This window comes from Malus domestica, chromosome 06 (genome assembly GCF_042453785.1).
Source record: "Malus domestica chromosome 06, GDT2T_hap1".
NCBI classification, from domain to species: domain Eukaryota; kingdom Viridiplantae; phylum Streptophyta; class Magnoliopsida; order Rosales; family Rosaceae; genus Malus; species Malus domestica.
This window is the reverse complement of record NC_091666.1, coordinates 3,733,793-3,756,697: the sequence shown is the minus strand read 5'-3', so window position 1 is coordinate 3,756,697 and position 22,905 is coordinate 3,733,793. Positions and strand designations below refer to the sequence as shown.

At 37.4% G+C, this 22,905-nt stretch overlaps 2 protein-coding genes and 1 long non-coding RNA gene across 3 annotated transcripts; all 3 read right to left on the bottom strand.

The window, feature by feature from the left end:
- LOC103420166 (ent-kaurenoic acid oxidase 2-like) lies at positions 1-3,590 on the bottom strand. Its single transcript, XM_008358229.4, has 8 exons — positions 3,172-3,590; positions 2,613-3,093; positions 2,115-2,378; positions 1,843-1,929; positions 1,669-1,747; positions 1,490-1,596; positions 1,198-1,319; positions 1-439 (listed from the first exon to the last, which is right to left on the bottom strand). The coding sequence occupies exons 1-8, from the start codon at positions 3,405-3,407 to the stop codon at positions 334-336; spliced, it is 1,482 nt and encodes a 493-aa protein (XP_008356451.1). The 5' UTR covers positions 3,408-3,590; the 3' UTR covers positions 1-333.
- A 10,805-nt stretch (positions 3,591-14,395) lies between these two features.
- LOC114825604 (uncharacterized) lies at positions 14,396-16,506 on the bottom strand. The gene is made up of 2 exons (XR_003774405.2): positions 16,375-16,506; positions 14,396-15,009 (listed from the first exon to the last, which is right to left on the bottom strand). It is a non-coding gene; the product is annotated as an uncharacterized lncRNA (long non-coding RNA).
- A 728-nt stretch (positions 16,507-17,234) lies between these two features.
- On the bottom strand, positions 17,235-22,905 carry LOC103436872 (serine/threonine-protein kinase BSK2). Its single transcript, XM_008375321.4, has 10 exons — positions 22,521-22,905; positions 22,199-22,425; positions 21,638-21,773; positions 21,094-21,227; positions 20,118-20,223; positions 19,216-19,301; positions 18,493-18,681; positions 18,202-18,360; positions 17,824-17,937; positions 17,235-17,649 (listed from the first exon to the last, which is right to left on the bottom strand). The coding sequence occupies exons 1-10, from the start codon at positions 22,606-22,608 to the stop codon at positions 17,398-17,400; spliced, it is 1,491 nt and encodes a 496-aa protein (XP_008373543.1). The 5' UTR covers positions 22,609-22,905; the 3' UTR covers positions 17,235-17,397.

Sequence of the window (22,905 nt, the reverse complement as noted above, 5' to 3'; positions counted from 1 at the left end):
TGTCCCTAGGATGTACTCTAGTCATACTGACTGTAGAGGAACCTCGTAAATTTTGTGTCTTGTTTATTTATTCCACTGCACACACCATCGATTTTACAACAAATACTAATATTTTACAAGAAGGGTATGTTCAAGGATTGGAGGACCAAGTTGTATCCGCAGAAACATTGGAAAATCGAAAATCCCAAATACGACAAAGTGATGACATATAAAAACAAAGGGGCCAGCCTCACTTTTCCATTGTAATCTTCCACTAACTAGCTCTTATCCACGGGATGAGGACTTAAAACATATTTTACAAAGGAAAGCAAGTCTGCCCAGGTATTTTTCAGGTTATATAGATGATGATGGAAGCTTCTTAACTTTTGCAAGGCAATTGTCTTTGGGTCTTGGATGGGGTAAATAACTCACTCCAATTGCCGGATTGAGACGTTCAAGCCTGCATTCAACATTCAACAAGTTGAAGGTCAGAGGCCATCTATTATTTGTAACTTTACATATTAATTAGTTAATTAATAAACAAAAAATTAGTGATGAAACTACTACAACATTTTATAATTTGAAATGTCCGAGGTCATCTGTACGACAATTGGTTTAAACTAGATACGATGAACTTGAAATTTATATTCTTTCAGATAAATAATTACAATGTAAAATATCACTTGTATTGAAAAAATTTAATAACAATTATTAAAAAAATTAGTAACAATTAAAATTCTTGGATTTGGAATCTCACCTTCCAAATATACCATTGCATTGGATTTGGAAACACTTTTATTAGAAAATACATTGATATTTGGTTTTAAACCTTCCGTCCTTCTTAGAAAAACACACTTCAAGTACTTCCTAAAGAATCTCCAAGAAATTAACGCATCGGTATTTCTTCTTAGACATGAGAAAACTCATCCCCTTGTAAGTTTTATTTATGAGTAATCCATCTTTTACCTTCAAGTCGGATATATATATTTTTTTCATTTCTTCATTTAATATACCTTGAATATGGTGAGTTATCTCATTCTAGACACCAAACCAACCCTCTATGTTGAACCTAGATTTCAATCGGTATCGGATTTGACAGGAGGGATTGAAATCCCACATTTTAAATCCAAAATCCAAACAGAAGTAGTCATGACTTTGTAGCTATTTGTTTGAAAGAAAATTATGAAGCACAAATGGAGATTAAGCAAAGGGACTCACTCATAATTAAGGAGAAAATAGTGAAGAAAGATAGTAATTTCAAGCTTGGTCAAATCACTTCCAGGGCATAGCCTACTTCCTATTCCAAAGGGAATGAAACTCCGTGCCTTGGCATTACTTCCCTACAAAAGCAAACCACAACTTGACTTTGTTAAAAGACAATTTGCTCAGCAATATCGATTTTTTAGTATACTTTGGTGTTTTTAACTGTAGATCTTTGGTCATTGATAGAAGGCACGAATGTCATACCCTATTACAAATTAAATTGAATTAGGTGCATTATCTTGCTTACATTCCATCTTGAGGGGTTAAACTTCTTTGGATCTGGATAATATTCTGGGTTCAAATGGACACCTCTATACCACATCATTACTTTCCAGCCCCTTGGTATTGTGTAACCTTCAAGACACAACATGTTCAGCAGGTTTAACAGATTAAGCAAGGATTGGGTAAGTAGCGAAGTTAATTTACCAGAGACTTTGACATCAGTAGCAGCCTCTCGGTAGCTATACAATGAGACGTTAACAATGCGCAGAGTTTCATCGATTACCTTACCTCAGAAGTAATCATAACTTGTTAGTTGTTACTTAGATTATATTAGCAAAATGATGGTTGAAGAGTTGAAATTAGCCACAGAAAACATACCTTGGAAAGATATTCCATCTGTTTAGTTCCTTTAAAGTTCAATCCTTCTTCTGGTGATGCCGTCTTCAGAATCTCCAGTTGTTCTGCCTGAAACATAGTAACATCCAGTCAATTGGGTTCTTAATATTTCGAGAGAAACTCATCTTCGATTGAACTATGGTCCTTGGTAGGAAGAATGTGGCCACCAAAAGTAGCTGGAGACAAACATATTATCACAATTCCTCTACAAGTTTACCAAAAAACAAAAGGAGACTGAAATAGAATGCACCCACCTTGGCTTTTTGGTAGTATTCTGGATTTTCATGTAAGAAGAGAGTAGCCCACAAAGTGGCATGGGCTGTAGATTCATGACCAGCGTTTAAGTACATGAGGACTATGTCTATAATCTCTTCATCATCTAATTTGTTACCATTTTCGTCTTCGGTTTCCATTAACATATCTGTCAAATCTGTTCTTTCCCTTGATATCTGAGCTTCGTTTCTTGCCCGCCTTCCGTCTAAAATACCTTGAATAATCTTAACCATCCTTCTTCTAGCCTGATTCATGTAAGAATATCATTATCGAGATTCAAATCTAAGAAATGATATCATAGAAAGAAATAGATAAAGCAAACTCAAGTTGGTTACAACAGCACACTCCCCCCTCTGCACCCATGTTTGAATCCCTCTACTTGTAGTTTAGATTATATTAGAATATCTCTTGATTCTCGAATCAGAAAGAAGAAAAAAAAAAGGAACTGAAGCAAAGAAAGTTATCAAGTATTATCTGACCTTGAGGGCTTTATGAAAAGCAAAGCCAGGAAGGTTAATGGCCATGGCCCTTAGACCATGATTCATAATAGCATATTCCTTTTCCATGGTTTCTAACGGTGTACCAACCTCACAACTCAAGAAAATGAACATGATTATTCTGAATGTGATCTTCCTAATCTCAGTCAAGAACTCAACGGGCTTCTCCGCTTCCGCTAATTCATCCAATGAACTGACTATGACATCCTTTATATACTCATGGTACATAGACAGTGCCTTGTGACCACTGATTGGGGCGGCTGTCAGCTTGCGAAGGCGCTTGTGTTCCTCTCCAGATAGGCTCATAAATGATTTCCTTCCCATTAATTCCGACGTTGATTTTGGCCAACCGGTCTTGAATTGTAAACTATCCATCAGCACCTGCTTGCACGTTTCAGCTGTTGTTACAATTATGGTTGGCTTTCCAAACAAACAGGCTTTGTAAATTCCAGTGCTGCCAAACCTATTAGTCAACACAAAACTCATTAGAATGCATGTACGTTCGAATTCTGATCACACTGTTTGCGGGTTAGAGACAAACCTTTTGACATGATTGGAGATGAACGACTCCGGATGATCCGATTTTAGAGCCTTGATGAACGACAGGGTGTTGCCAATGAAAGGCCAGCCCAGGTCACCCGGAGGTAGAGTGTGCTTGTTTTCACCCAATTTTCTCACGAACAGCCATTCGTTTGCTTTCTTTAGGATCAAAAGTAGAGCACCAAATCCACCAACTGAAGCTGTGAAAACAAAACCCCAGAAACCCAAAAACTCCATTTTTCACCTTTTTCTTGGATTTTTCATTTTACTGTTTTCTCTTAAATAGAAAATTTTGGACTTGTGCTTTAGTTTTGCTTCTTCTATTTGGCATTATGTTTCACAAGATACCAAGCATCTCTCAAACGGAATCTTTGTGGCTAGTAACTGTTGTCATTAATGACAAAATAATTTGATGAATAAAAGGCTTGTAGCTTAGTTTGTTAGTAGCATTTAACTCTGCATTCAATTTAGAGTTCAATACCTCCTTTCTTGATAGAGATCTTCTATGGTACTCTAGAGAATGAGATACTCTGAGTGTTCTAAGCGTTAGATCTTTTTTATTTTTTATTTTTTTAATATTCTTTTGGTTTTCATAAATAATCCGGTGCTAATTTAATACGGAATGACACCAAATACCGGATAATATTAAATAGTACTATCCAGCGTGTTATCCAGCATGCCAAACACGTGTTTTAAGGTTTAATTTTTTTAATATAAAAATCAAAACATATTTTTTTTTTATAAAAAATATAAAAATCAAAATATTTCTGTTGTATCGCATACTCTAGAACACCTTAAAATATTTGTTCCAAATATTGCTTGTATTAAAAATCGAAAAGAAATCATCCTATATGAGAATATGTACCATGTGATTGAGGATAGAAAAGCAACCAGGGAGATATATTCATTCCCCTTCACTCACTAAACCCCACTTCTTAATTGAGTGATACTACATTTGTCCTTTTGGCAACAACCCTTAATTATTGAGGTCAATGAATTAGAAAAATCAAGGGAGTTTTAATGAAAAGCCTGTTATACTGTTTACTTTAACGAAAAATCATATTTTTACACTAAAAAGTCAATCCTGGTACTATTCACTTTACCTTTTATTTTGTCTTTATCATTAAAAATCAAAGTTTTGAAGTCATTTTCATTAGTTTTTCAAAAAATGAAATCTTCGTATGATAACTACAACATCAGTAGGTACGTGAAAGGAACTTGCAGCTAGACGCAGGCGAGATGTCGAGTTCTTATCCATTAGGTCTAAGAGAGCATAAATCATTCTAAAAACCCGACATCGACTATCGATTTAGATTTAAAAACAAAAAGAACAAAAATAAATAAATAAATAGAGTAACTATTACATATGACAACGATATGTTTAGGGAATTGTTATTAGCACTTCAAAAATCTCATTCTACACTCCAAACTTTCTATATTGAGAAAGGAAAATACACTTGTCAGGAGTGTAGAATGAGATTTTTGGAGTGCCAATAATACTTCCTTATGTTTATTATTTATTAATAATTAATATACGAAAATAGCAAGATGTTTTGGACTTGTGCTGTAGTTTTGCTTCTTCTATTTGGCATTATGTTTCACAAGATACCAAGCATCTCTCAACGGAATCTTTGTTGCTAGTAATTGTTGTCATTAATGACAAAATAATTTGATGAATAAAAGGCTTGTAGCTCAATTTGTTAATAGCATTTAACTCTGAACTCGATTTACAGTTCAATATCTCCTTTCTTGATAGAGATCTTCTATGGTACCCTAGAGAATGAGATACTCTGAGTGTTCTAAGCGTTAGATCTTTTTTTTTTTAATATTCTTTTGGTTTCCATCATGTCTTGTTTGCTGATGTCTCGACCTGGACGCAATCTTCTTAATCTGCATGCTATAATTGCTATTCAATGGAGGTTGAATTGTCTATCTGCACCTCAGCTACTACGACCTGGGTGAAAGAATTCTTCTTCAACTCCTTCAGAATTTGCATTGTGCATCGTTGAATTTGCATTGTGCATCGTTAGGAAAGCGGCCTCATCAAACTTGATTTCTCCAATTCCTTATCTTGCAATGGGAGTCGGATCTTATGGTACTCGACTGATGTCACCGCTCTAATATTCACGAGCCACGATAGCCCTAGAATACTGTTATGGGGAGATGGATCGCTGGAGATCATGAAGGTTTGCGGTGAGACAATCGAAGGGGTACTCATATCAAGTACGATTGTGCTGCCGATAGTTGACGTGAGCCGTTGAATCCGGTCAGGACCTCCGTCCTGCTGGCTAGGCCAATGCTGCTGCTGACTGGGCTTCTCCTCCTGGCTAGGCTGCTTCTGCTAGATTTGGCTCCACCTATTGTCTGTGCTAGCTCTCCTAAGTCAATACCTCTAAAAAAAGAAAGAGTTTAGGGCTTGATTGTGTAACAAAAGCTTACCATAATATTTGGTTGAGAACAAGATATTTATAGAGCATAGGTCGATCACATGTGCAAGGTTTACCCTAACATATGCCGGCATCACATTGATATGAACGAGCCCTTATTCTATAAAAGTGACTCCCTCACCTTCAACGCCACAAGCCAAGCCAACCAAGGCAACATAAGCCACAAGCCGAGCAGCCTCGCAACATGTGCTACTTAAGCATCATTTCTCTTTGAGCACCACCTCATATCAAGTATCAATTCAAGATGACATCTAGTTAGTTCGGCCCACACATGGACTGAATTTAAAGTCACCAGCCAAAAGACTCTCTTGACTGAAGACTTGGTGGACTACTATTTATACCATACTTAGGGCCTCCGTATTTAGATCTCGTATAAATCTTGGGGGACTTAAATGTAATTATGTAATAAAGGAAGGGGCAAATATGTAATAAGTGAGGAGCCCTTATTCTATAAAAGGACCTCTCACCCTCACAATTAGGGGAAGCCTGCTCACCCCCAGAAGCCATTTCTTAAGCCCTCTCATCCCCTCAAAGCTCTCACTCTCATATTCAGAGCTCTCTCTCCCTCAGAAATACAATATCAGTGTGGACGTAGCCCAAACCTTGGGATGAACCACGATACATCTTGTGTTATTTACTTTCTTGTAGATTCATGGTCGGATTTACGTTGTTCCAAGACCCCTCTGGTTTTGTGCATCAACAAAGTTGACCTTCAATTAGGAAAGCATAAAGATAAGAATTTGTAATTAATCCCATCTTTAAGACTTCAAACTTCAAGGATGTTAAACTACATGTGGATTAAATGTGAGTCTTGCCAATTTAATAAGTGCATTCTCATATTTTTTTTTTTTTTAAGAGTTCACATGTTAGTTCTAGAATTTATTGAACTAGTTTTTGCTCCACAATAGTTGTTGTCATTAATGAAAATATAACTTGATGAGTAAAGCAAAAAGAATCATGCGTATGCAAGAGGACATTCACCCTGACACTTGAACTAGAGTTCAATTCCTCGCTTTCTAGAAAGAAAATTTCTATGTTATCCTAGAGTATGAGATACTCTCAAGTGTTTTAAGCTTTAATATTTTTTAATATAAAAATCAAAACATTGTTTTTTTATAAAAAAATTTAAAAATCAAAATATTTCTATTATATCACATACTCTAGAACACCTTAAAATATTTGTTCCAAATATTGCCTGTATTAAAAATCGAAAAGAAATCATCCTATATCAGAATATGTACCATGTGATTGAGGTTAGAAAAGCAACCTGGGAGATTATATTTGTTCCCCTTTACTCACTAAACCCCACTTCTTAATTGAGTGATGCTACATTTGTCCTTTGGTAACAACCCTTAATTATTGAGGTCAATGGATTAGAAGAATCAAGATTGTTTTAATGAAAAGTCTGTTGTACTGTTCATTTTAACGAATAACCACATTTTTAAAAAGTCAATCCTCGTACTATTCACTTTACCCTTTATTTTGTCCTTATCATTAAAACTCAAAGTTTTCAAGTCCTTTTCATTAGTTTTCCAAAAAATGAAATCTTCGTATGGTAACTACGACATCAATAGGTACGTGAAAGGAACTTGCAGTTAGACACAGGCGAGATGTCGAGTTCTTATCCAGTAGGTCTAAGAGAGCATAAATCATTCTAAAAACCCGACAGCGACTATCGGTTTAGATTTAAAAACAAAAAGAACAAAAATAAATAAATAAATAAATAGAATAACTATTACATATGACAACAATATGTTTAGGGAATTGTTTTTAGCATTTCAAAAATCTCATTTTACACTGCAAACTTTCTATATTGGAAAAGAAAAATACACTTGTGAGGAGTGTAGAATGAGATTTTTGGAGTGCCAATAATACTTCATTATGTTTATTATTTATTAATAATTATTGTTTGTACCATACTTAGGGCCTTCGTATTTAGATCTCATATAAATACTCGGGGGACTCAAATGTAATTATGTAATAAATTGAGGGGAAAATATGTAAAAAGGGGAAGAGCCCTTATTCTATAAAAGGGCCTCCTCACCCTCACAAACCTCATGCCCGCTCACCCTCACAAAGCCCTAGCATCCCCTCAAAGCTCTCACTCTCATATTCAGAGCTCTCTGTCCCTCAGAAATACAATATCAGTGTGGACGTAGCCCAAACCTTGGGGTGAACCATGATACATCTTGTGTTATTTACTTTCTTGCAGATTCACGGTCGGATTTACGTTGTTCCAAGACCCCTCCAATTTTTTGCATCAACATTTGGCGCCATCTGTGGGAATCGATACAAAAAGTTACGTCGGTTCTCTTTCATTTTTTCACCTCCACCGTGAATCTGCAAAATCTGCAAAAACCCAAAAAACCCAAAACTTTCCCAGAAAAACCCCCACGGTTCTCCATTTTCATATGCCTAACAACAACAAAAACATCAATCCATCTGAATGTCCTCTCTCTCTCTTTCTCTCCCTCGATTTTCGTGTTCCATTTCAACTTTTGTTAAAGCCTACTATCTCTCTCTCATTCCAAGAACTCTCTCCCAGCTGGAGAAAGGACAAAAAAAAACAGCTTAATTTAAGCACCTTGAGATCTGGGATTTTTCCAAAAGTGCATCTCCTCCGTCGTTGCCATCCCCGTCGTCATCTGCCTGACTCTAATGATCATCATTGTGATCACCGCCCTTATCCACGAGTCTACCACTGAGTAACCCTCCAACACGCTACCCCGACTCGTGCTTTACTTCTATATCTACCCTCAACCGCTCGCCAAACCCCGACCCAGAAGCCATTTTTCAAGCTCTCTCTTGAAATCTCCACCGCCGAGCTCTCCCGCCTCTTGGCGTTGTTCAAGATCGTGAACTCCGATCCGGCGACTCATGACTGTGTTTCTCAGCTGGAGGGAGCGATAAGCTGGGTTCAGACATCCTTTCGTACTTGAAATCCCGGTAGAAACACCAACAGTGAAGAAAACGACTCATTCTTTGGTCTCAAGATAGGCGAGGAAGCAAGGGACGATTTGTATCATATGTTACCAACGAGTTTAAGGATGGGTTTGAGGACTAATCTCAAGTCCTATGCCAAGAATATGGCCATATATGATGCGCCTCTTGCGCATGATTAGAAGGAGACCCGACGATACGGCGGAAAGAACAGGGCGGAGGCGTTGATGGTGTTGGCGCGGTCTAAACGGGGGTTGGAGAGCTTGCCCAAGGACTTGGCTGTTTTGGTCCAGGCAGGTCGGATCCCTAGGTCGTTTGTGGGGCGGAACTTTAAGCTGGAGAACCCATGGATGCAGCGCTGGAGTGCTGGTCGACCAAGCGAGCACGAACAAGGAACACATGGCGCTCATCAAGGCTTTGTAGGTTTACAACATGGCCATAGCAATACACCGTCGAGACCGAGACCAGAAGCTCGAGGTTGACTGCCATGGAGAAGGTGCTGCGTTTTGGAGCTGAGTAAAGGCCGCAGCCGGCTGTCTACTATGTATGTCACCAATTATATATATATATATATATATATATATATATATGCATAGACCAGAGACTTCATCACTCTCATGTCCCTCATCTCTCTCCTGTTCTTGGGTGTCCACATCGACGAAGGTCTATCTTTCTCTCTCTCTCATATATTATATATATCACACTTTTGGAGTTGCACTTTGAAGCCCATCATCTGTCACCTTAAGAGAGCAAGAGATCGGTGGTGGTGCTGCAAACTAATGATCATGGCGACTCGGAGGGTTTGGCTCACTTTTGAATCGTTCCTTCACTTCTGCTTCTATGTTTTCTGAAGAGATTTTAGAGCCTGCTGCTCTTTGAGTTAGGTCATTTGGTAATTTTCTGTTAAATGAAATGGCAAAACCGTAATCACTGGTGGGAAAAGCGTCTCTCAGAACCTGACCACATTCCACGCTGCATCATTCGGGACTGTGTGTAAAGAGGAAAAGAGAAGAAAGACAAGTTCATGCCCCCGCCATCTGCAATCTGCAAAGTAAAGAAAAGAACTTTACTTTACTTTTGTCTGCCATCTGCAAAACAGAAAGCAAAAGGAGAGAAGAGAATAAAATCTGAAAGATTGGGTTTTTACTGAGCACATGCATGACAGCAGTGCAGAGATAGATACAGAGACAGGGACAGAGGTGTGGTGGAAAAGAAAAGGCAGAAAGCAAAAGCAAGGAATAAACACCCCACCAGAATGATGTGATTTACTTTTCTTATTTTTGAATGATGTATTTTTCTTATCTTTCGGAGACATCTGTATAAACCCCATCAGAGGGTAATAAAAAAATAATAATAAAAAAAAAAGGCAAAGCCCAAAATAAATGGGCTGGAATGTTATGTGGAGGGCGAAGGCCCATATGCCCAAAAGAGCCAAGCCCTCTATTATCACCAACCAGTTGATCAAAAGTACGTCCAATGCTACAAAAAATTATTCGGCAGCATGCTGCTATTACCACCAACCAGGTGATCAAAAGTACGCCCAGTACTTTAAAATTATTCGGCAGCCTGCTGCTATTATCACCAACCAGGTGATCAAAAGTACGTCCAGTACTCCAAAATTATTCGGCAGCCTGCTGCTATCATCACCCACTAGGTGATCAAAAGTACGCCCAGTACTTCAAATTATACATGAGCATTACTCATGTCAATTATACATAAACATTCATGAGAATTACTCATATCAATCATACATAAACATTCATGAGCATCACTCATGTCAATCAGCTTCAAAAGCTTCATTTACAAAGCTCTAGCTTCAAAAGCTTCATTTATAGAGCTCTAGCTTTGAAAGCTTCATTTACAAAAGCTCCAGCTTCAAAAGCTTCATTTACAGAGCTCCAGCTTCAAAAGCTTCATTTACAGAGCTCCAGCTTCAAAAGCTTCATTTACAAAAGCTCCAGCTTCAAAGCTTCACTTAGAAAGCTTCACCTACAAAGCTTCAGTGCAGGGTATACAAATACCGCTTCCGAACAACCGCCACTTCGGCCCATACATGGATTCAATTTGAAGTCTCCAGCTAATAGACTCTATTGATCGAAGACTTGAGGGACTACACTATGTACCATATATTGGGACTCATAAAAAATACTTGGGGGACTTTAGCCCATTATTTATGTATTGAGGAGCGAACCCTTATTTTATAAAAGGGACTCCCTCACCATCATTAGAGAGCATCAACTCTAGCCCATTATTCATGTATTGAGGAGCGAGCCCTTATTATATAAAAGGGACTCCCTCACCATCATTAGAGAGCATCGCCGCCTACTGAGTAACCGCCTCGCCGCGAGCATCAACTCTAGCCCATACTTATGTATTGAGGAGCGAGCCCTTATTCTATAAAAGGGACTCCCTCACCTTTAAATGCCACAAGCCGAGCCAACCAAGGCAACATAAGCCACAAGCAGAGCAGCCTCGCAACATGTGCTACTTCTAGTTGAGCATCATTTCAGATTGGGCACCGCCTCATATCGTGTATTAGTTCTAGATGACATCTAGTTACTTCGGCCCACACATGGACTGAATTTGGAGGACTACTGTTTGTACCATACTTAGGGCCTTCGTATTTATACCTCGTATAAATACTCGGGGGACTCAAATGTAATTATGTAATAAATGGAGGGGCAAATATGTAAAAAGGGGAGGAGCCCTTATTCTATAAAAAGGCCTCCTCACCCTCACAAACCTCATGCCCGCTCACCCTCACAAAGCCCACTCATCCTCTTAAAGCTCTCACTCTCATATTCAAAGATCTCTCTCTCTCAGAAATACAATATCAGTATGGACGTAGCCCAAACCTTAGGGTGAACCACGATACATCTTGTGTTATTTACTTTCTTGCAAATTCACGATCGGATTTACGTTGTTCCAAGACCCTTCCGGTTTTGTGCATCAACAATTACTATATGAAAATAGTAAGAATCATCAGGTTCATTTGCGTTCATCATCCTTCTAATATGAAGGTTTAGAACACTAATGACACCAGGACCCTATCAGTCTGTATTAGTTATTCACACACGCGTAGTAGTTCGTAAGAACGACAAATATATTTACAATCTCTTAAGAAAGAGTAATTCCATGACCACTATAGATAGCTTCGCTGCTAATCCTCACGGTTTTTACATCGCAAACAATCTAGTTTTGATATCAGGAGATTGCAAATTAGAAATAGACATGAGTTCAGAGACGTACTCCTCATGTCCATCCCTATTTGCCGCAGCAACCCTATCTAACAGTGCAGGCAGAAAACTCAGGTCGAGAACCTGATCCGCTACAGGGTCAGAGATTACGATGAGCGACTCCCTGGCCTGCTCGCCAGAAACATCCTTGCAGAGTACTTCGTTATCCATAAGGTTTTGAATCTTCCTGCATTTCAAAAACCCAAAATTTCTTCAAAATGTTGTCAAGTTGTGACAAGTTTCGGCGAACACCATAGTTTTTGCTATTCTTTTTCTATAACCTGCTCCACTGTGTCCAGCCAAAAACTATTCCGAAGTTATCCAGCTACTGTACTAAACCATAAACCAAGTTTGAAAGTCCATTTACATATGACATTACAGACATCACCCGTTCAGATGCACAGTAAAGAAAAATCTCATTTGGCATTCTAAACATTATATTGCGTTCATAAGGTAAGCATACTAAGATGAGGCTAACTAATAGAACATGCACTTTTACTTTTCCTAATAAATTAAAAATATGTTTGTTTGCAGAGAAAAAAAAGGGGTTGGGAAATATACCACAAAAACCCAAATAAAGCAAATCGGGAATCCAAGGCATAAATATAAAGGAAAATTCACTTCCAGATATTAAATATAAACTAACCTCTCTATGCCTAGCATTTTCCACATCCTCAGCATCACTTTGCTCCTTAGCTAGATTTCTAATGTCATCAAGGAACTTCTTCTCAAGATCTTCAAAAGTCTGCGACGAAGGCTTGTCCTCATATACAAGGTCCATTTCCTCATTAAAAGGTTGAGATCGGGAATCGTTGTTGCTTTGTTTCTCCAAAGTATGTTTTGAGATTAGGAATTCTTTTTCAACTCCTTCAGAATTTGCATTGTGCATCGTTAGGAAAGCGACCTCATCAAACTTGGTTTCTCCAATTCCTCATCTCGCAATGGGAGTCAGATCTTCTGGTACTCGACTGATGTCATTGCTCTAATATTCATGAGCCACGGTCGCCCTAGAATACTGTTATGGGGAGATGGATCACTGGCGATCATAAAGGTCTGCGGTGAGACAATCGAATGGGTACTCATATTGAGTACGATTGTGCTGGCGATAGTTGAGGTGAGCCGTTGAATCCAGTCAGGACCTCCGTCCTGCTGGCTAGGCTAACACTACTGCTGCCTGGGCTTCTCCTCCTGACTGGGCTGCTTCTGCTAGATTTGGCTCCACCTGCTAGATTCAGCTCCACCTGCTGTCTGGGTTAGCTTTCCTAAGTCAATTTCTCTAAAAAAAAAAAAGAGTTTAGGGCTTGATTGTGTAACAAAAGCTTACTAGAATATTTGGTGGAGAACAAGAAATTTATAGAGCATAGGTCGATCACATGTGTAGGGTTTACCCTAACATGTGCCGGCATCAGATTGGTCAAGGTGAATCATCCATTAAATGAATGAGAAACGAATTATCTTGATGATATTATTTAATAAATAATATCTTGAGATTATCTTGTAATATCCTTAATTGGATATGATTGTGGTTCCTTACTTGATGAAGTTAACCTTCAATTAGGAAAGCATAAAGATAAGGTTTTGTAATTAATCCCATCTTTAAGACTTCAAACTTCAAGGATGTTAAACTGCACGTGGATTAAATGTGAGACTTGCCAATTTAATAAGTGCATTCTCATCTTTTTATTTTTTATTTTTATAAGAGTTCACATGTTAGCTCTAGAATTTATTGAGTTAGTTTTTGCTCCACAATAATTGTTGTCATTAATGAAAATATAATTTGATGAGTAAAACAAAAAGAATCATGCGTATGCAAGAGGCTTGAAACTCAATTTGTTCATGACCTTCACCCCAACATTTGAATTAGAGTTTAATTCCCCACTTTCTAGAAAGAAATTTTCTATGGTATAAGTGCTTTAAGGTTTAAATTTTTTTTTAATATAAAAATCAAAACATATTTTTTTTATAAAAAAAATATAAAAATCAAAATATTTCTGTTGTATCACATACTCTAGAACACCTTAAAATATTCGTTCCAAATATTGCTTGTATTAAAAATCGAAAAGAAATCATCCTATATCAGAATATGTACCATGTGATTGAGGTTAGAAAAGCAACCAAGGAGATTATATTCGTTCCCCTTTACTCACTAAACCCCACTTCTTAATTGAGTGATGCTACATTTGTCCTTTTGGTAACAACCCTTAATTATTGAGGTCAATGGATTTGAAAATCAAGGGAGTTTTAATGAAAAGCCTGTTGTACTGTTTACTTTAACGAAAAATCACATTTACACTAAAAAGTCAATTATGATACTATTCACTTTACCTTTTATTTTGTTCTTATCATTAAAACTCAAAGTTTTCAAACCTTTTTCATTAGTTTTCAAAAAAATGAAATCTTCGTATGGTAACTGCGACATTAGTAGGTACGTGAAAGGAACTTGCAGTTCGACGGAGGCGAGATGTCAAGTTCTTATCCATTAGGTCTAAGAGAGCATAAATCATTCTAAAAACCCGACAGCGACTATCGATTTAGATTTAAAAACAAAAAGAACAAAAATAAATAAATAAATAGAATAACTATTACATATGACAATGATATGTTTAGGGAATTGTTATTAGCACTTCAAAAATCTCATTCTACATTCCAAACTTTCTATATTGGGAAAGAAAAATACACTTGTGAGAAGTGTAGAGTGAGATTTTTGGAGTGCCAATAATACTTCATTATGTTTATTATTTATTAATAATTACTGTATGAAAATAGCAAGAATCATCAGGTTCATTTGCGTTCATCATCCTTCTAATATGAAGGTTTAGAACACTAATGACACCAGGACCCTATCAGTCTGTACTAGTTATTCACACACGCGTAGTAGTTCGTAAGAACAATAAATATATTTACAATCTCTTATGAAAGAGTAATTCCATGACCGCTATAGATAGCTTCGCTGCTAATCCTCACGGTTTTCACATCGCAAACAATCAAGTTTTGATATCGGGAGATTGCAAATTAGAAATAGACATGAGTTCAGAGACGTACTTCTCATGTCCATCCTTATTCGCCGCAGCAACCCTATCCAACAGTGCAGGCAAAAAACTCAGGTCGAGAACCTGATCCGCTACAGGGTCAGAGATTGCGATGAGCGACTCCCTGGCCTGCTCGCCAGAAACATCCTTGCAGAGTACTTCGTTATCCATAAGGTTTCGAATCTTCCTGCATTTCAAAAACCCAACATTTCTTCAAAATGTTATCAAGTTGTGACAATTTTCGGCGAACGCCATAGTTTTTGCTTTTCTTTTTCTATAACCTGCTCCACTGTGTCCAGCCAAAAACTATTCCGAAGTTATCTAGCTGCTATACTAAACCATAAACCAAGTTTGAAAGTCCATTTGCATATGACATTACAGACATCACCGATTCAAATGCCCAGTAAAGAAAAATGTTACAATTATCATGACTTTGGACTTTAAAACTTGGATCTGGCTTCTCTGCCCTCCCACTTCCCATACACTCTCATCCTCTCTTATTTGTGCGGTCACGGTTAAGCCACATCAACATTTTATATTACTATTGTTTTTTGTCTTATTATTTCTATAAAAAAAATCAATATAAAATATTAATGTGGCTTAACCGTAACCACACATAATAGGAGGGGATGAAAGTGTATGGAAAGTGGGAGGGCAAAGAAGCCGGGTCCTTAAAACTTTCCAAATCATTGTGTAAAAAGTGGCCTAGGCGGGCCTTGACGCTATGTGGAGGCTAGTGGCTCTAGTTAGACATAATTAAAATTAAAAACCCACCTGGCTCCTCCTAGGTACTAGGCCCTTGCCTACCAACTGATTACCGTTTAGTGTTTTTTAGAACCTCGATACAAATCCAACTATGATAAAATGTTAGATATGAGGGATTAGAAATGCATCATATAGTTGTACCAAGGCACATAGTAGAAATTTGAAATGGCTCATGTCTAATCCTCCTATATAATCGTTTATGATCAATTCGTTACTAAGTTGACCTCAATTCCTTCAGATTTTGAAATTCCTCACCCAAATATAGCTTGGAATCTGACTTTGTCTAGCAATATTTAATCACACCCCCGAAAACGAAGAAATCATTTTCATTTGCTAGGCACAGCATAAAAGTTATTTCTCTTTTCCAATTACGGTTAAGAATTTCATCAAAAGTTGGGGTGTGATAAAACTCAATTAATATCAAACTATGAGATATTAAAGTTCAGTTCCAAAAAAATATCACAGTAATGAGGATTAAATTGTCACCGATTATAAACAAATCTGGACGTCAATTTGATATCTCTTTTTCCTAATACGGATTATTTACTCTAATTCTTCTAGTTTTATTAAAAATTCATAGATCTGCAAACTCCATAAATAAATACTTACACATTACATAAGAAAAAAAAGTTCTCCATCTCGAGCATGGAAAAGATATATCTTTATTTTCTTGGGAACCAAACAAAAGCTAAGGTCTAACATGAATGATCAACAATAATAATGAATTAAAAGAAGAAGAAATTAAAAAATTTAAAACATAAAATAATTGGATAATCGGTAGTCGTACCTGGGTGCTGTGCGTTTGTCCGCCTTTTTCTTCTTCTTTCAATCTCTATCTCTGCAAATTTATATAGTTTTTAATTTTTTTTTAAAATTGGCAAAGAGACGGTTTTGCCAGTTTTATTCCGGTAAAAATTAGTTTTGCCACCTTTAATTGGTAAAAATAGATTTCTCTTTTCTTTTATTGGGTTTTATTGTTTTCTTGGTGAATTGTTGGTTTTTATTGTCTAATTCTCTTGGGAATAGTTATTAACACTCAAAAAATCTCATTTGGCATTCTAAACATTATATAATTAGAAAGAAAAATACATTTGTGAGAAGTGCATAATAAGATTTTTGGAGTGCTAATAATAGTTCCCATTTTCTTGACAAAGCTATAACTTTTTTACAATACTGTAAGATTCGAACACATGTGCAAAAGGCGTATAGATTGTTTTTGTCAACTAGCCTAACTATGTTTATTCTTTCCCACTTAACCCTCTAGACCTTAATTTTCGTCACCATGTTACCCGAATTTTGTCAACTCAAACGTACATATAAACTTATTTGGTACAACATAAGTGTGGAATAAGGGAGAGAAGGAAAGAGGATGTTATTAACTAGTTCCCCGTATTAATCCAAGTGCTGAATTTTCAAGTATTAGATTACAAATTGTAATGTTCGAGTTACACATTTTATGGATGATGCAGAAATTCGACCAACCTAATGTTAGGCCTAGGCTTTGCCAACCCTAGTGGGATTGTACTTGGGTGTTCTTAGAACTTCTCTCTTGGTTACTTGAAAGCGGTACCAGTCAAACACTCTAAAAAAAGGTCGTACCCAGTGCACAAGGCTCCCGCTTTACGCAGGGTCTCAAACACTCTCCGATAACAAAATCAAATGGTAAGAATAATTACATGAAAAGACTAGAATTCTCAAGGATTGTCATGCAATTTGTTTTAGTAGCATAAGTTTTGGATCTTAAAAAGCCCACATTTCACTTTCGCCTACGACTTTCTCTACCTATTCTATCCATTCCAAGTGTACAAGTTTAGTTACGCCAGGCGTTGTGTTTCTTTGTGTCAAAGGCCGCTCCATCATTTAGCATGTCCTGAGCATCAGTCTCCATTCCGAGCCTTGAGAGCGCAAGCGCCTGCAAGTAGAATGCAGTCGGCCACTCTGGTATGCATACCTGTGCCTGCATCGCATCTCTTAAAGCAAGCTCTGCTTGGCCATTCATTAAGTACGAGAAGGCTCTTCTCGCAAAGACAGTTGCTGGAGGGCCAGATATCATAGCAACCAACTGTTCATGCAAAGAAAACGCTTGCTTTTTACAAACTTTGGAATATTCTTTTTTTTTTTTTTTTTAGAAACTAAACTACATTCCAAATAAATACACATCAAACTAATTCATCACACAATATAACCCTATTCTTAAGATGAGATTCGACCAAAGGAGAAGGAAAAGTGCATCTACCTTGGAATAATACTCGATTGCATTCTTGAAATCCTTATCCCTAAATGCAATATCACCAAATTTCTTTGTGTTCAACATATCTTGGACTTGTTGTGTCCATTCTTGGAATGAGAGCTGGAAATATATAGATCACATTATCAGAACGTAAGTGACGTGAATCCATGAACCCATGAACAAATAACACAATCATGAAAACGAAGCAATACCAACCACAATTTGCCAAATATTGTGACACTACAATATGCCAATTACTACATTTCAAATTAAGCTAGCATTTAAGGTTTGTTTACCTCAAAATTCAACATACATAGAGTATTTAAGAACTTGGTTTCAAACTGTTAGGCTGCAAGTGCAAGTAGAATATGAAATTCAGCGTACCTCATTTTCGGCACCTTCCTCATCTTTATAGCCTGTTTTTAGCAAAATATCATGCACAGCAGTAAGATCCATCCTGGCACACGCCTTTCCAAGGGGAGAAAGCATGGTTGGCACCACAACAGTGTTTTTTGGGAGGCCCATTAAAACATGAGATGCCACCTTAACCAACCAACATGAGCAATCAGAGCATAAAAGGATGGGAAAAAGAATATGTTATAAAACAAAGTAGATGGACTATGTATCACACAAAACAAAGAAATAGTAAACTGATGACTTCAGGATAACACAAACCTCTTTCTGTTTTTGAAACGGGGCAATGGCTGTGAGAAGAAACTTAATATCTCCTCTATCCCTGGCCTCAGACTGAAGACATTTGGAAGCAAGTTCAACCAACTTCGTGGCATCATCATTCGCATACTGCCCTTCCAATGATGAATCCATCAACAGCAATACATTCTTTCCCCTTATCAAATCCAGTGCCTGGAGATACAATAATTCCTTAAACAATCCTCATATCTTTCAAAGTAGAAAACTAAAGAGAATTATTTTCCAACTTTGTATTCCTAAAAGAGTTTGGATCTAATGCAATCTGAGCTCCGGAAGATTCATAAGGGACGCCAAAATATTCAACATAAAAGTAGTGTTTTGAGTAAACATAATGAACCTATACTGTTCGTGTATTTTAATTCTTACTTGTTAAATTTGAGATATCAATAATACCGACCATGTAAAAATAATAAATCAAGTGCAGGACATAAATACATAATATATACATTAAAGATAAAAACATTCAAAACGATCGGAGCTTCGCAGAATGCTAATGAAAATAAAAGCACTAGGATCCTAAAACATAGTTTGAGACATATATTTGAAACCCTGAGATCATGCACCAACACAGTAGAGAATCTACAGCCTAGGCACTGGAAATGTCAATGAATTCACAAGGAAGAGAAGAAAAAAACAATCCCTGAAAGAAGAATAATGTAAAGGTTCAAGGAATGTAAGTCAACATACATGGCTTGGAGGAATATGCTTTCCACTCAAAAGGTCCAACAGGACAGTTCCATAACTGTAGATTACACTCTCTGGGATGACCCTGCCTGCAAAGTTCGACTCTAATCAAATATACTGAAAATCGGTTTTCATATCTCCAGCCATATAAAGTTATCAACCAAGTCGGGGAAAACTATCACACCACACCACCATAGGTAATTGCGAAGGTAGTAACTAGTTACACAATCTTCAGGATTCATAAGCATGAAAAAATTATGTAGTAATCCACAAATCCAGACTTAGAAAAGAACATAACGAACTCGATGTTGGTGTGTTGATGTATAAAAATGATTATGCTTCTCAGTCCAACATCAGTCACCATAATGAGCGGAAAATATTACAGTTTGTACGTAATACTTCATCACATAATATCCAATCAGCCTGATCTAGACAATGATGTACAAAAACCACTATGCTTCGCTGTCCAACACCATTCACTCTGACATGGAGGCTTACAAGTTATATGTACTAAACTTTATAATATATGATATCTAAGCAACCTGAGTACGAGACAATATAATCATTATACTTTTTTATTTTTTTACATTTTATAATATGAAAGGCTTGTACTTTTGGTACCTAAGTTTGGCCAAGGTCCCAATTCTCAATACCTGCCCTTAATATCAGTTATCAATCTAACAGAAATTTGATTTCGTAATACTATTCTGCACAAAAAGATTAATTTAGTTACTAAACTGGGTAATAATATAGTGCTGGTATAGAAATGGGGTTTAGTAACTAAAATGAGACATATTACTGTTCTTACTTCATATTACATTATTTTGCTAAACCAAAAAATGCAGGAGATATTCGAGACACAACTTTCTGTCTCCCATAAGGACAAATGCTGTGACGTAATTTACCTGTCCGTAGAAACTCAGGTGGAGTATAAGCCAAATTGGTACTGTAGCTTTTTCCATCCCGACTATTTTTCATAAGGCCAAAGGTAGACAATCGAGGGTCACCATCCTGACACAAGTTCATTACTCAGTTGTACTGTAATCACAAAAATCTTACAGAACCTTGTAATTTATATAATATGTTCCACTTTAAAACATGTTCACTAAAAGTGATAATCAATTGTATTTATATACAAGAAAACCAACGGTCATCCGTGCAATAGTAAGATATTTAAGATATCAACAAACAAGAATAGAATAGAGAACTTATTTCATAGTCACTGTGAAACGACAAGAAAGTTAAAATAAGGTCAATGTTAGCAAAACATTGAAACACCTCAGATAGAAATGGGCAAATTGAGCTAACACAAAATGGACAAAGCAACTAATGCAGCACAGTTTGAGTAGTTGTAAAATGCCTGGTTATGTTTTCTCTTTCTGGCTTGGCAAGGCCATGTTAAATTTGTTGCCATTTTTCAAACTTCTTTATGCAATGTAGAAAGATTATACACAGGAACACGCCAACTTATATGGGACATGTCAGCACAATCTCATATGATTTCCAACATGGCGTAAATGAAAAGAACAAGAACATAAAAGTGTAAAGGTACTGTAGTCATTTAATTTGTCTTCTGGGAATGTGGACACCTCAACAGTTAATGGAGAAAACAATATTTGTCAAAGTTAGCAAACAGTGCAATCAAGTTTCTGAAGAAGTGTGATAAATTTACGAGCAACCAACATAAAAGTCCATGGAATAAATTACACTATTTGATGATCTGCAGAGAAGCAGCACATATTTTGCAACAAATGCATACGCTGTCAGGAATGCAAACATAAAAGTCTAGTGCATCCAAATGGAATAACCTGAAACCACAGGAGGCATTCATAATCCTCCTAACAAGATAACTGTATTCTTTGTCACAAATCATATGCATACCTCGTCAAAAAGAACTCTATATGCATTCAAATCATGATAGATCTTCCGGTTTTCTGTATTACAATGATCAAGTGCCTCTGCAATATGGTATGCAACTCTAACACGCATTTCCCATGGCAATGGCTTCTTGTCCCCTATAAGAAGTCATAGGAAGTTAATAGTAAAAGAAAACACAATGGCCCGATTAGGGATATCGTTTTGGAGCAGTATACTGATCACCATAAAGTAACACATAAGTCATAGATACACAGGAATCATCAGTGGCTTTAGTTGGACTAGGCAAACATTAGTCAAGTAAAATAATCGATGGTAGTCTTTTAAAACCTTGTGCGCAATACTTCAGAAAAGTACGGAAGGAGAGGTTTTTTACTGTAGGTGCACAAAAAGTGTTGGACATAAGTAAAAATGCAAAGACGAAAAAGAGTTGATCATAGTGCATAAAAAAGTGTTCAAAAAAGCTAAAAGCAAAAGGATGGTTAGTTACAAACTCAATGATTTGCACTAGAGAAAAGAAAGAAAAAGGGAAGTGATTGAGCGGAATTACAATGGAAGAGATGCTTGGAAAGAGTATCATTAGGCATATACTCGGCCACCAAGAGCCGTTCGTCACCCTCGGCAGAGCAACCAATCAGATTCACCAATCTCTTGTGCCTCAACTTCCCTACTCCAGAAGCCTCAGCCTGCCCAATCATATTCATTAACATCAAACTCAGTATCAAACTATCCAACAATGCCAAAAACCCTCCTGTGTGTATTATTTTTAGAAAATGACGGAAAATTAGGGTAATTTGAAATTTCGTTTTCGGTTTCAGTTTTATAACTGAAAGTAGAAAGTAGTGACTAACCAAGTTTTCGGTTTTTAATTTTCAACAAAAATGAGAAGTGAAGTAAAGACAACAAATTTAAATCAAATGTCTAGTACAAATTATAGAAAAATCCAAGTCCCAAAATTTTACTTTACTTTGTCTTTTCCAATTCCTCAGCATTACCAGCTAGATCAGCCCCAAATGAAAACCCAAGTCCCAAAATACTCTGTTATGAAAGCTATTTTCTTTGTCCTTCATTTTCTCGGGAACCAAACAGAAAATAATGATCTTGTACTCACCACGAACTGCTGGGCGTCGGGCCAAGATTGCTTGGAGAAGCGTTTAACAGCGACAAGGCGATTGCCATCAAGCTTCCCTCTGTAAACAACATTGGGAGCTTTTTCGCCGCTTTCGGAAACAATGCATTCGGAGCTGAACCCGTTCGTGGCCTTCCGGAGCTCGTCGACGCCGTACTCTTTGAATGCCGGCACCAGGGGATCCGCCGCCGCAGCTGGATCCCCATTAGCTTCAAAACCAAAACGAAATAAATAAAAAGAAAACCCATAAAAATCAATGCCATAAAAAGCAACAAAAGAGGAGCCGAGAGAGGTAATGACCTACCCGGGTCAGGTTTGTGGGTGTCGGGTAGAGAAGAGGGGTGGTCGGGGGAGCGGAGGAGGTGGGCGGTTTTGGAGTGTAAGCAACCCATTTGAGTGGTAGTGGTAGTGGCAGTGGTAGTGGTAGTAGTTTGTGTTGGAAGTGGGGCTACATAGAAGAAGGGGAATGTGAAAGCGCTGAAGTGAAGAGCTTCGGAAATGGAGAGACAACAAACGACACGAGTGTTGTGTTGCTGCAGCTGAGGACAAGGGTGACTGCTGACTCACCCAGTGAGAAGTGAATCTGTGAAAACAGACAGCCGGAGACAGAGAGATGGAAGCAGAAGAAGGGGGTCACGTGAGGGATTGCCTAGGGTACTAATCTGTATGACATGCTTGCTTACACTAAC